At 44.3% G+C, this 13,937-nt stretch overlaps 1 protein-coding gene across 3 annotated transcripts in view; it reads left to right on the top strand.

Annotated features, from left to right (window-relative positions):
- Positions 1-13,937, top strand: part of LOC126547923 (large proline-rich protein BAG6) — a 189,055-nt gene that overhangs the window by 165,417 nt on the left and 9,701 nt on the right. For all 3 annotated transcript variants that reach the window (XM_050195980.3, XM_055063459.2, XM_050195979.3), the window contains 2 exons: positions 1,256-1,408; positions 8,967-9,074. In XM_050195980.3, the coding sequence (XP_050051937.1) occupies positions 1,256-1,408; positions 8,967-9,074 (261 nt within the window). The remainder of the gene's footprint in view (positions 1-1,255; positions 1,409-8,966; positions 9,075-13,937) is intronic.

The following is a 13,937-nucleotide window of genomic DNA, read 5'->3' on the forward strand; positions in this document are numbered from 1 at the left end:
CTCTCAAAATATCTTCATTGGACTCGTGTTGAAAAAAGAAATGCATTAAAACATTCAGTGCATTATCAGTTGCGTCGTATTTGAAGCTGGTTCTTGTGGCTCCTGGGCAGTGTCCTCACCATAATTGTCAAGCTTGTGGGGATGCGCGACTCTCACGCATCCCCTGATATGTTGTTTTCCCGCACGGCTCGCGTGGCCTGGCGCCCGCGGCGGTCAGAGTGGTTGAGGCGCAGTACAAGAGATGGCGCGAGTGTTGCGCTGCTAACACCGCCGACAGGCGGGGTTACTTGGGCGCCGAAAGAGAAGACGCTTCCTCTTTTGCTCGGGACAGCAAGCAGTGCGAACGTGCCGTGCCGCGCGTGCGCCGATCCATGCTTCTGCGAGACCATCTCGCATGGCCGCCTTGGAACGAGCCACCGTTCGCGTGACCGTACGCACGAACGACCAGGCGTTGGGATCCAGCATGGGGCGAACATATTCGCTTGTTATCCGGTCGCGGTGAGTCGGACTTCTAGATTTGTCGCGCGCCCATCGGCATGTTTTGTGGATAGCAACTCGGCTAGCTGGCATTGATCTATGAAAGGTGCAATAAATGCCCTGGTGATTGTTTGCACTACTGTGTTGTCGTTCCTTTGTCCCAAGAGCATGGGTGTGAGAACCCCACAAGCTGCAGAGGCACCTGGAGGACCTCCTCAATTATTGTTTCTGTGGTGTTAGCTCTGCAGGTTTCCATGCCATTGTCGACACTGGTGCAGCTGTTTATGTCCACACAAACATCATTTACTTCTCGTGTAGCTGAGAGAGTTGCCTCCGTTCAGAGTGGCAGGTGTCGGTAGTGGTTGCAGGTTTTCACCTTAACCAACCAAATGTTCACACATTTTTCCTCACATCTGAACATTCGTCTTAACTGGGTTCACCCTAATGGGAGTCGACTGTATATTGAAGCCTTGTAACAGACATGAAAGTAACCAATTTTGTTTTTGCAAGGAAATACTTTCGAATGCACCAAGATAGTAACCTTTGTTGCATTTCTGTTGTTATCGGTGTATTGCTGTCCGCAAAAATTGCTTGCCGTCTTTTGAAACTTCTTGTTGATCATAAATTAGCTGACTACCATGTAAGTAGCCGCTGATTCCAACGATCCTGGGGACAAGATGTACATGCATTTCATCTTACTTTTTTCTGGGCTAAAGGTTTATGAATATTTTTTTCTATAAAGGTAAATGGCAAAAGTGCCACTATTTCTCTTTTACAGGGCCAGAGTTGTGCTGTGCATAGCACTCAAAGTCTAAACAATGGGGGAGCTGCAAGCATAACCCCAGAGAATCGGCCAGTACCACCCCCAATGGAAGAGGAACCACTCCCTGTCATCTTGGGTTCAGAATCCTGGCATGCCTCTGTACCATCAGTAAGGACTAAATTTCTTCACTTTGAAGATGTAGAAGAATTTGTCAGCTTTTTCTTGCATAGTTTTTGCATGACAAAATACTGGTGCACATTTGGACCTCATTATAATGACGAGATGTAACGAAATAACGAGTATAATAAACAAAAAAATAAAATTCCCCCTGTAAATCTCATGGGAATCTGCAAAGAAAACTAAAAAGTTTTTCTGTTGACATTTTTTTTGCACAATTTTCTTTTTTTACAATAGAACTGTGCCGTATAAGCTTTCTGAAGTGTCTTCTTCATTTCAAAGCTATGATGCCATGCTTTGAAAAGTACTCTAAACCTTTGTAGTCGTAAAAACCGAAGCAGCTCCTCAAAAATACTTAGTTCCATCGAACTTTATCACAAAATATGCATAACTCGTAGGTTCAAGTAAAATAATGCTCAAATGCATTCACTTCATGTATCTCATCAACAGAACATGTCTACAAATTCGTGTGCACAATATTTCTTGTAGAAGAGCTTGTTCAAATGTTAGTGCAGGATTATTCATTGGCTCAAATAACCAAATTTATTACAGCTCGTTGCCTTCTCAGTATTATACTGTTGAACCTCACTATATAGCGAAGTCACATGTGACACGAAAATGCCTTCGTTATACCCAGTATTCGTTATAAGCATATGCAGTAAAACTTTGTTAATATCTACTACATACCGGCTTAAAACATACTGACAATTAAAATGTAGTTGTGACAAATGCCCGACCCAGTCGCAATAGAGCCATTATTCAAAAGACTCGCGCAAAATAGCAGGGACAAAGACAGAGAAGAGGACAGGACGAGTGCTCATCCTGTCGTCTTCTCTGTCTTTGTCCCTGCTATTTTGCGCTAGTCTTTTGAATAATGATGACACACCAACTAGCCCAGCTTTCTGCCTTGATCGCAATAGAGCCTTAATGCAATAAGTCTGAAAGGCGGCCTAGTTGGTTTGACTTCATTGTGGAAAGTTTTGCACACACTGAATGAAAAAAACAAAAAATGAAGTCACAAAGACCAGCGCAGACAGACTGTGCTGGTCTTTGCGTCCTTTTCTTGTTGTCCTCGTTCAGTGTGCACAAAACTTTCCACAATGGAGCCCTAATGCATTGGCTGACCACTTTAGCTCGAGCCCAACTCCGATGCCGCCTATTCAAATATGTACATGTAAAAGGCAGAAATGCTCTTATGAGACAACCCCTGGACCGTTTGGTATGTTTGTTCCATTTGAGGAAGAAATTTATATTTTAGTGACTATAGGAAGCAGAATTATAATTTAGGGTCTGGAATTTTTTACAAAAATTCCCCACAACTCTTAAGCTAAAAAAAAAATCTAAGCTCAAAGTTTACATATTCGTAGCTCTACACCAAAAACAGAGGTTGCATTTCTGCAAACTGCATCCATTAAAGGGCCCCTCACCAGGCCCCATAGCAAATTTTGGTTATACGCTGGAAGTTATGTATCCTCTAGGGAGCGTTCTGCCGCAAAAATTTTTCAAATCGGCTCATTAGTAGCTGAGATAGAAATATTTCAGTGCCGCGAACCCATGATTTCAGCAGGCGGGCGCCACTGCCAAGCAAGATGCTCTCTCCTCTCGTCCCGCCTAGCCTACCCTACGCAAGCGAAATTCCTTCCCTGCGTTCTCCCATACCGGACCTCGAGGATCGCGTGACGCATACCTCACTAGCCCCGCCTTCTTCTTCTTCTCTTTTTTTTTTTGTGTGTGTGTGTGTGTGCTCCTTGCTTTATTTTTTTTTCGGCGCTACGCACTTCCCCCGACGGTGTTGCGCGCGAGCGGTTGTCTCGCTTGCGCAGCACCCGATTTTGCACGCTGTGCACCAGGAAACATGACTAGCAGTATAATTCAGTGCTACACAAATACTGAGGCAGAATAAGCGGATTGCAGAGCGTGACTGTAACACGGTAAAAAATGGCATAGTTTCGGTACCTGCACACATGACCGCACGACCGTGGGAATAAGCAGACGAAGCGGAAATGCATCTTTCTTGCTTCGGTGCGAAGTAAAACAAAAAACACGCAGACATTCCATTTGTGTGTTTTATTATTTCTCTAAACTTCAATTCGTCAATTCAAGCAACAGATCGTACAGATAACAGATGTTGTCTTGAATGATTCTCGAAGTCACGTGTCGCTACGAGCGACGTCACTCTGCAGACACGATTACGTAGGTGCAGGGACACGATTACGTCACCAACCGACTGGGAGTGCGGCAGCCACGAGTGAAGAGGAAAACGGCATTCAGATTGAAATTTCAGATCTCTCCGTGGTGCGTAGTGATGCAATACTTTGCATACATGATTGTTATCGTGCAATGTATGCTCTGCACTTGTCAGCTCAAAATGGTCAGACCTGGTGAGGGGCCCTTTAAGAGTATCTGAAGAGGACAAATTGGATACAGCAGAACTTCGTTGCATGACTAGTATGTATGATTTCATGGCATCAATATTCGCAATCGAGAACACGAAGAAATTACTCAATACAGTTATGCTTCTTTTTTTACCAGTTCATGGGTTCCTGGAAAATGTGATCTTTCAGCACCAACGTTCAGTACATCACCAAACTGCGATAATATGATATGTTTTCTGCCCTCTAGATCCCTTGTAAACAAAAAATGGCACGGGGCGTGCGAGAGCAAAGAGTAGCCACCGGCAGCAGCAGCTTCGCCACAATACTCGCCTGCCCTTCTTGCGTGAAAATGCCACCATGCACTCAATTTTCTACTCCAGTGCCAACAAATCTCCCAGGTCCTTGTACACTACATTGACAGCTATTGCCACCAACCCTATCACGATAAACATTTTTACCTAAAAGAGTCTGTTGCTGGGCCTGTTGGTACATACTTCTAGAAACGATGGAACCCAGCCTTCAAGACGCAAACACCAGGAGAGAAGTAGACAGACACACACTGGGACTAGCAACACGTTTAATGGAAACAACCACACAGAAGTTTGAAGGGCAGTCAGACCGCGCATGCGTCGTACATACCACATGACTATCAAAAAAACCCAATATGACATCTAGTAACCACATTTTTCTGAATAAGCTACCTCTTTCTTTGACAGCAATAACGAGGGTACACTAACACATTGATTGTGACCATGTTTTCGGATATGGTACGCTTCAATCAGTTGTCGTTCGTATCGTGTAGTTCCCCTGCCAATAATTTGTGTGTCTTCTAGAACAGGTGAACAGCCGCACACTCGGCAATGAGTAGGCAGGTTTGCCCCTCCTCCTCACATGATGGCCGTTTCGTTTTCTATTAAGCGGACATTAATACAGCGCCCCGTCTCGCCTATATACATGCGCCTACACTTCAACGGTATGCGAAAAACAACATTTTTGATGTAAGTTATGAAGTTATGGCTGGTACTGCAGGCACTCCTAGGTTTACAATTTTCAATCCAGCACATAGACTTGACATCTTGCATGGTGCCGAGAACACAACCCGAACGCCGTGCCTTGTGGCAACTTTTTTCACATTGTGGGAAACCTTGTGGATATAGGGCATGACTTCCACTCGCTTACGGTCCTCATTGGCAGTGCTAAGTGCTCTGCCTTCTATTGCTTTGAGAACAGTGTCAGGAAAGCCGGCCACCTATATATGCTTAATCTGCTCATGAAAACATTGCTCCATTGAATGATGGCAGCTTCTATTGAGGGCAATAGAAGGCTGCTTCCTTCCATTCAAAGACCATTCCATGAAATGGTCTATGTGTAAACTAATGAGGTACAGTTTACTTCAAAAAAGCATCACAAGGGAAACTGTACGATATGGAGCGTTTAAGAAACGTGTTACACGCTAAACAGAATAAACTATTAAAGAGTAGATTTTTGCACTTAAGAGAACATCATGACGTTTGGCGCTAGCATGTAAATTCGTCTTTCATGTTTATCCTTTTAAACATAAGTTTCTACTTTGTGTCCACTCTTCGGTTTGTGTCTTACGTACGTGGACAGTGCACGACAGCTAAACATATTAGCAAAGCAGATTTTTCCACATAGCATTTCAATTACAACACTTTCCTTTTAGGCTTGTAAGCAGCCTTGTAAGCAGCCCTTCTACAGCACTCGATCTGCGTTAGTACAAGGTTCGTCCAGGTCAACACCGCCGATAGAAACAATTCTTATAGACAGCGCAAACAGAGGAAATGGTGAAGGAAGCAGCACATGGAAAGCGTGGTACCGTATGTGCGAAGATTAGACATATTAACCACCAGAAGGGATGCAGGATGTGTGTTCACACATGCAGATTAACACATTCACGTAAGCAGTTCGGAACTGTCTGTCAACATGCAATCTTAAGTGCAAGTCGTCTATATGGAAACAAAGCGCTACATGAGCGGAGGTCTACCTTCGGCAGCTGCTGTGAATCGCGCCCATAGATAGATAGATAGATAAACATTATTAAAATAATAATAAAAAAAAACAGCTAATGGTCGGGGCCCTTAGTCCAAGGCTCCGCTGGCTCTTGCCATCTTCTCAGCTCTCTTTATCAGCTTGAGCTGGTCGTCGAGGGCCGAGCTGGACAGCAGTGCCTCCCATTGCTCCCTCGTGGTGTTCGTGTCTGGGTGTTCTGTGTTGTGTAGTGCGCACTCCCACGTAATGTGGTATATGGTTGGTGTGGCCCCACACCATGGGCATTCGTCCCTGTAGGCTGTGGGGTGTATCCTATGTAATATGTGTAAGTTCGTGTAAGTGCCTGTCTGGAGCCTACGCCAGGCAGCGGCATCTTCTGTGTTTAAATTTCGACGGGGTGGTGGATATCGCAAGCGACGCCCTCTGTGGTAGTTACGGCACCCACGCTCCGTCTCTCGCAATCTCTCAATTAGCGAGGCAGTGGCGCCACATTTTGCTCCGTTTGCAATGTGCTGCACAACACATTGTCCCCACCAGCCAATGTACAGTCTACACTCATTACAATGGACCCGCGTACAGCAAACTTTCTGATATAATGTACCATATTTCAGCCTTAGTTTGTTCTACCTATTTTATTAATGCAACGAAGTTCGCTTTTAATAGACCGCGCTACAGCAAACTATCGGCTACAGCGGGCGAAATTAGCGGCAATTTTTTTTTTTCAAAACGGGCATATAAAACGTACCTTTGCCGTGCCAACACAGGCTGCCAATTGACTTACGAGGGTCAGCCGACGATCGCGGCTCAATATTGCGCATTCAACGGAGAAGGCGGTGCGGAAACGTGCCATCTTCTTTCGCGCGTGAGGCATGGGGGAGGAGGAAGGGCGTAGTGTTGTAGCTTCGTAGCTTCGAGGGGGCAGCCGGACGGAAGACCTACGGCATGAGGCCTGAGCGGCCGGGGCGCGCAGCGCCGCAGTAAAAGAGCCGGACTGCTCAAGTCGGGGACCAGGCAAAGAATCACTTTATTCTAGCGAAGGGAAATGCAGCAGGATTACTCGCAGCGTTTGGCGCTGAGTGGTGCCCTGACGTAACCGATTCGAAACCAAAACTGGAAGTCGACACAGGATAGTGCAGGTAGGTGAGATAGAGGGGTATTCTACTCTGGTGACTGCTGCTCATGGCACAGCCACCGTATCACAAAGTGATCCCACTGCTGGTAGCTTTGTATGCGCTGTGCTTTCGACTTTTAGTTCGTGTTGAAGCTCCAGATGGCACGATGGTCAATTCGCCCGCTGCTATTCATTTGCTATCGCAATTGATGCTTCGCCTTTTGGGCGAAACTGCAACTTTTCTTGTTTGTTTTTTACTTTGGAAGTTCATCACTCACTCTTTGCAATAAAGTTAGACATCGTGATGAAAGTTTCAGAAGTGAGGCGTTTCGGATATTACGGACTTCGGATAAAATGGACGTTTTTTGTCGGATTATCAGGGTCCGTTGTAACGAGTCAACTGTATTGCGAAATGAAAACGGCTACAGCTGTGCTCCAATTTCGCATTAGGGAGTATTGTAATCGTAGTTGAATTTTTTTGTTTGTCATACACCTATCCACACAGCTTTGTACTCGCTAGCCTACAAAATTTTATGTAATTGTTCACAAAAGTTTCTTACCTACGCAAATAAAAGTGGTTGCAAAAACACCCTGTGTGTTATCACTGTCCCTGGCGAACGAGAGGAAAGGGGGTTAACCGAGGGGCCCGATTTTTACTAATCGTATCATAAGCCAACAAACAGACACCAAGGACAGCATAGAGGGGAAATTACTTGTACTTAATAATTGAATTAAAGAAATGATAAATTAATGACAATGAAAGTGGATGAAAAAACTACTTGACGCAGGTGGGGAATGATCCCACGTCATCGCATTACGCGTGCGATGCTCTGTCCCTGGGTAGACAAGCTGGATTGGTTGCTGCTCACTGTTGGCTTCGTGTTTTCCTTTACTGTTGAGCAGCATTTCTGATTCCGCAGTAACACGCTGCACCAAATGGTTACACATTACTGCTGTAGTGCTCCAAGTGTACTAAAAAGGCCAATTTTTCTGCTCTAAAACTGCTCCAAAAAGCTTGTGTGGCTGCTACTTAACTGCTCCAGAGCTGCTTTTTTCCTACTCCAAAAATTGCCTCAAATTCTAAATTGGCTGGACCACTACTGGAATAGTTAATGTTCTAATGATTCAGTTTGCAAATCAATTAACTACTATTCTGTTTATGGAATATTCGGTATCTTTTGTGAAAGACTCTGCCATGGTCGGTGCCATGATGCATGCAGCCTTTCTGCGGCGCACGGTACCTTTCAGTACAATGCTTGTCCAGGCACAGAAACAGTCACAGTAATCGGACAGTTTTAGAACAGATTGTTACTTGGTGTGAGGGACGAGGCAAACCTTTGTCACATGATCTTGCCAACACCCGCAATGGTGGCGCAAGTGGCTATGGCATTCTGCTGCCCAGCACGAGGGCACGGGTTCGACTTTTGGCTGCAGCGGCTGCATTTCAGTGGACTTGAGATGCAAAAATGCGCGTGTATTTAGATTTAGGTGCATCTTAAAGAATTTCAGGTGGTCATAATCCATCCGGAGCCATCCACTACTGTAGCTTTTGCAGCCCCAGTGTTGCTTTGGGACTTTAAACCCCATGAATCAATCAATCTATCCTACCTTGAATGTCATGCCAGTGGTTGTGCCAGCCTATCCAATGGTGAAGCTTGAGACCAATATAAGATTGCTCTATTTATCTCTTTCTTGCTGTTTATTATGCAAGTTATGATGAAATGAAGTGCAATTAACTTTAATGTTTGTAAGTGTTAACAAAACACCTTTATTAGTTTCATTCCATGCTTAGCACTATGCTACTATGCAGAGCAGGTTAGGCAGACCTGGAAAGCTAAGTGCAGTGAGATTATTTTGACGTCTTGGATAACGTTTCAGAGAATGGATGCTTTTACCACTAAAAAGAACTTTTGCTTTCTTGCATGTAAGCTCAAGAAAATTGCAGTATTTGTTTCTGCTTGCATTGCACTTTTTTTCATATATATATATATATATCTTTTTATTATGGCTATGATCTATGCTGAAAGCTATGTATCTTTGTTCTGATTCAAAGGAATGGGTGCCTATCATCACAAGGGACATCCAGAGGCAACGGCGCCAGGCAGCACAACCTCCATTCAGTGATGCCTACTTCTGTGGAATGCCTTCAAAGCGAAGAAAGGTGGGCCACAAATATGACCTTTCCTGTGCTTAAGTTGCATTGATTTCATTCATAGGGCCCATGTGCCTACCTATCTACTGCAAAGCAGTGTGTCGGAACGGAATGAAAACGAAAAACGAAAAAAATATCTTTATATAATTGACCAGAACGAAAACATATAAAAATGTTTTACATTATTTTCTTTCAGAGTGAAATTTAAATATTTTTGTCGGTTTTTTGGTTCAAAGGCAAAGTCGGCCGTACGAAACAACCGATGTCAGGCAACGTCAGCACTAGCGCTTATTTCAGGGGTCTGCATAAGCACGTACCTCAGGCAGGCACAGTATGAACGATAGCCGGTCGAGCGCTCCACTAATCTGATCCTGCTGCTCGGTGCACTAGCAGATCAGCATCGTAGCAAAATCGAGGGCTTGCATGCTGAAAAGCTTATTGTTTCATTTACTAAAGGTACAACGCTTTGTTACCTAAATTTTGTTGTTTATGTTTGTTCAAGCTCGTTTTATGGAAACAGTGGTCTCGCATTTCAACGAGTGTACTTGACAGCGTGCTGCTTCTGAGATCATGCTTCAATGCCTTGACTTGAGGCACTAAGCATGATCTCAGATTTCCTAATTCACTTATTGAGAAAAATAAAAACTATGTTTAATCCTTACTTTCCTTCGAAAATTTTTGCATGCAAGCCAAAACCATTATGAACCATTAAGGATCATATTTTTTTCCGTTTCAGAGCAGAACCGGAAAAGAACTTTTTTTTTAGTGGAGCGAAAACATTTCATTCCAACACCCTGCTGCAAAGTGCCATCGTGCTTATGCTGTTTGGATGTCGTAAAAGGACGCACAGGACCATAGATGGCCTATAATAGTGACACACTGCGGTGGCTCAATGGCTATGGCATTGTTATGCTGCTGAGCACAAGGTTGCAGGTCCAATTCCTAGCTGTGGCAGCCACATTCCAATAGGGGTGAAGTGCAAAGATGACTGAGTACCACACTTAAAGGGCCCCTCAGCAGGCCACATAGAAAATTTCGATTATATGCTGGAAGTTGTTACGTGCCCTCTAGGGAGCACTATACCGCAAGAATTTTTCAAATTAGTTCATTAATAGCCGAGACAAAAATATTTCAGTGCCGTGAACCCATGACAAGGACACTCTCTCCACTTGCCCCGTCTAGCCTCTGCAAGCGAAATTCCTTCTCTGCATTCTCCCATACAGGAGCTTGAGGATCACATGACGCAAATGTCACAGACCCCACCTTCATTTTTTTTTTCTTCTCGCCCTCTTTTGCTGCGCAGCAGCGCTCTTCCACCGACAGTGTCGCGCGCAAGCTATTGTGTTTGTCTCTTTCAGTGCAGCGCACGATTTTGCACACTGTGCACGAGAAAATCTGACTAGCTGTATAAGTCAGTGTTACACAAACGCTGAGGCACACACGAGCAGATCACAGAGTATGATTGCACGCTGGAACACGGTACAAAATTAGTTTCGTTGTCTGTGTGTGCGACTTAACGTGGGAACAAGCAGATGAAATGGAAGCACATATCTCTTGCTACAGTATGAAGCAAAACAAAAACACACAGACATTAGGTTTGTGTGTTTTATTATTTCCTTCATTCATCTATTGAAGCAGCAGATTACGCAAATAACAGATGTTTCCTTGAATAATTCTCGAAATCAAGTGTTACTATGAGCGATGTCACATCATATACATGTACGTAGGTGCACTTGCGCATATACGTCATCTCTCCAGCTGGGAGCATGGCGCGCTTGAGGAGAAGGGCAAACAGCGTTGGTTTGAAATTTCTGCTTTTTCCACAACATGTAGCGATATAATACTTAGCAGACATGATCATTAGCCGCATTGTATGCACTGCGCTTGTTAGCTCAAAACGGTCACACCTGGTGAGCAGCCCTTTAAGTGCACGTTAAAAAACTTTGGGTGGTCAAAATTAATTTGGAGCCTTCCAATATGGTGGCCCTCCTAACATCATCATCATCATCATCATCAGCCTGATTACGCCCACTGCAGGGCAAAGGCCTCTCCCATACTTCTCCAACTACCCCGGTCATGTACTAATTGTGGCCATGTTGACCCTCCAAACTTCCTAATCTCATCTGCCCACCTAACTTTCTGTCGCCCCCTGCTACGCTTCCCTTCCCTCGGAATCCAGTCCGTAACCCTTAATGACCATCGGTTATCTTCCCTCCTCATTACATGTCCTGCCCATGCCCATATCTTTTTCTTGATTTCAACTAAGATGTCATTAACGCGCGTTTGTTCCCTCACCCAATCTGCTCTTTTCTTATCCCTTAACGTTACACCTATCATTCTTCTTTCCATAGCTCGTTGCGTCGTCCTCAATTTAAGTAGAACCCTTTTCGTAAGCCTCCAGGTTTCTGCCCCGTACGTGAGTACTGGTAAGACACAGCTGTTATACACTTTTCTCTTGAGGGATAATGGCAACCTGCTGTTCATGATCTGAGAATGCCTGCCAAACGCACCCCAGCCCATTCTTATTCTTCTGATTATTTCACTCTCATGATCTGGATCAGCAGTCACTACCTGTCCTAAGTAGATGTATTCTCTTACCACTTCCAGTGCCTCGCTACCTATCGTAAACTGCTGTTCCCTTCCGAGACTGTTGAACATTACTTTAGTTTTCTGCAGATTCATTTTTAGTCCCACCCTTCTGCTCTGCCTCTCCAGATCAGTGAGCATGCATTGCAGTTGGTCCCCTGAGTTACTAAGCAAGGCAATATCATCAGCGAAGCGCAAGTTACTAAGGTATTCTCCATTTACTCTTATCCCCAATTCTTCCCAATCCAAGTCTCTGAATACCTCCTGTAAACACGCTGTGAATAGCATTGGAGAGATCGTATCTCCCTGCCTAACGCCTTTCTTTATTGGGATTTTGTTGCTTTCTTTATGGAGGAGTACAGTGGCTGTGGAGCCGCTATAGATATCTTTCAGTATTTTTACATACGGCTCGTCTACACCCTGATTCCGCAATGCCTCCATGACTGCTGAGGTTTCGACTGAATCAAACGCTTTCTCGTAATCAATGAAAGCTATATATAATGGTTGGTTATATTCCGCACATTTCTCTATCACCTGATTGATAGTGTGAATATGATCTATTGTTGAGTAGCCTTTACGGAATCCTGCCTGGTCCTTTGGTTGACGGAAGTCTAAGGTGTTCCGGATTCTATTTGCAATTACCTTAGTAAATACTTTGTAGGCAACGGACAGTAAGCTGATCGGTCTATAATTTTTCAAGTCTTTGGCGTCGCCTTTCTTATGGATTAGGATTATGTTAGCGTTCTTCCAAGATTCCGGTACGCTCGAGGTCTTGAGGCATTGTGTATACAGGGTGGCCAGTTTCTCTAGAACAATCTGCCCACCATCCTTCAGCAAATCTGCTGTTACCTGATCCTCCCCAGCTGCCTTCCCCCTTTGCATAGCTCCCAAGGCTTTCTTTACTTCTTCCGGCGTTACTTCTGGGATATCGAATTCCTCTAGATTATTCTCTCTTCCATTATCATCGTGGGTGCCACTCGTACTGTATATATCTCTATAGAACTCCTCAGCCACTTGAACTATCTCATCCATATTAGTAATGATATTGCCGGCTTTGTCTCTTAACGCATACATCTGATTCTTGCCAATTCCTAGTTTCTTCTTCACTGCTTTTAGGCTTCCTCCGTTCCTGAGAGCTTGTTCAATTCTATCCATGTTATACTTCCTTATGTCAGCTGTCTTACGCTTGTTGATTAACTTCGAAAGTTCTGCCAGTTCTATTCTAGCTGTAGGGTTAGAGGCTTTCATACATTGGCGTTTCTTGATCAGATCTTTCGTCTCCTGCGATAGCTTACTGGTATCCTGTCTAACGGAGTTACCACCGACTTCTATTGCACACTCCTTAATGATGCCCACAAGATTGTCGTTCATTGCTTCAACACTAAGGTTCTCTTCGTTAGTTAAGGCCGAATACCTGTTCTGTAGCTTGATCTGGAATTCCTCTATTTTCCCTCTTAGCGCTAACTCATTGATCGGCTTCTTATGTACCAGTTTCCTCCGTTCCCTCCTCAGGTCTAGGCTAATTCGAGTTCTTACCATCCTGTGGTCACTGCAGCGCACCTTACCGAGCACGTCCACATCTTGTATGATGCCAGGGTTAGCGCAGAGTATGAAATCTATTTCATTTCTAGTCTCGCCGTTCGGGCTCCTCCATGTCCACTTTCGGTTATTCCGCTTGCAGAAGAAGGTATTCATTATCCTCATATTATTCTGTTCTGCAAACTCTACTAATAACTCCCCCCTGCTATTCCTAGTGCCTATGCCATATTCCCCCACTGCCTTGTCTCCAGCATGCTTCTTGCCTACCTTGGCATTGAAATCGCCCATCAGTATAGTGTATTTTGTTTTCACTCTACCCATCACCGATTCCACGTCTTCATAGAAGCTTTCGACTTCCTGGTCATCATGACTGGATGTAGGGGCGTAGACCTGTACAACCTTCGTTTTGTACCTCTGATTAAGTTTCACAACAAGACATGCCACCCTCTCGTTAATGCTATAGAGTTCCTGTATGTTACCAGCTATATTCTTATTAATCAGGAATCCGACTCCTAGTTCTCGTCTCTCCGCTAACATACGTACTGGGAAGTTTTGGTATGTTAAATTACATAATTGAATAGTCCTTTAACGGGTGCCAGGGAATATGCTTTCCACCATTAGCTCCTAGGTGCTTATTTTTTGGAAACATTTGTCCTACCACAGGACAGTGTTGCCATTTAGCAGAAACTGTGAAAGACAAAAAACATTCACTTTATCTTCTGTACTGTACTAGGAGCTTTGCACTGG

Source organism: Dermacentor andersoni, chromosome 1 (genome assembly GCF_023375885.2).
Source record: "Dermacentor andersoni chromosome 1, qqDerAnde1_hic_scaffold, whole genome shotgun sequence".
Classification (NCBI taxonomy): domain Eukaryota; kingdom Metazoa; phylum Arthropoda; class Arachnida; order Ixodida; family Ixodidae; genus Dermacentor; species Dermacentor andersoni.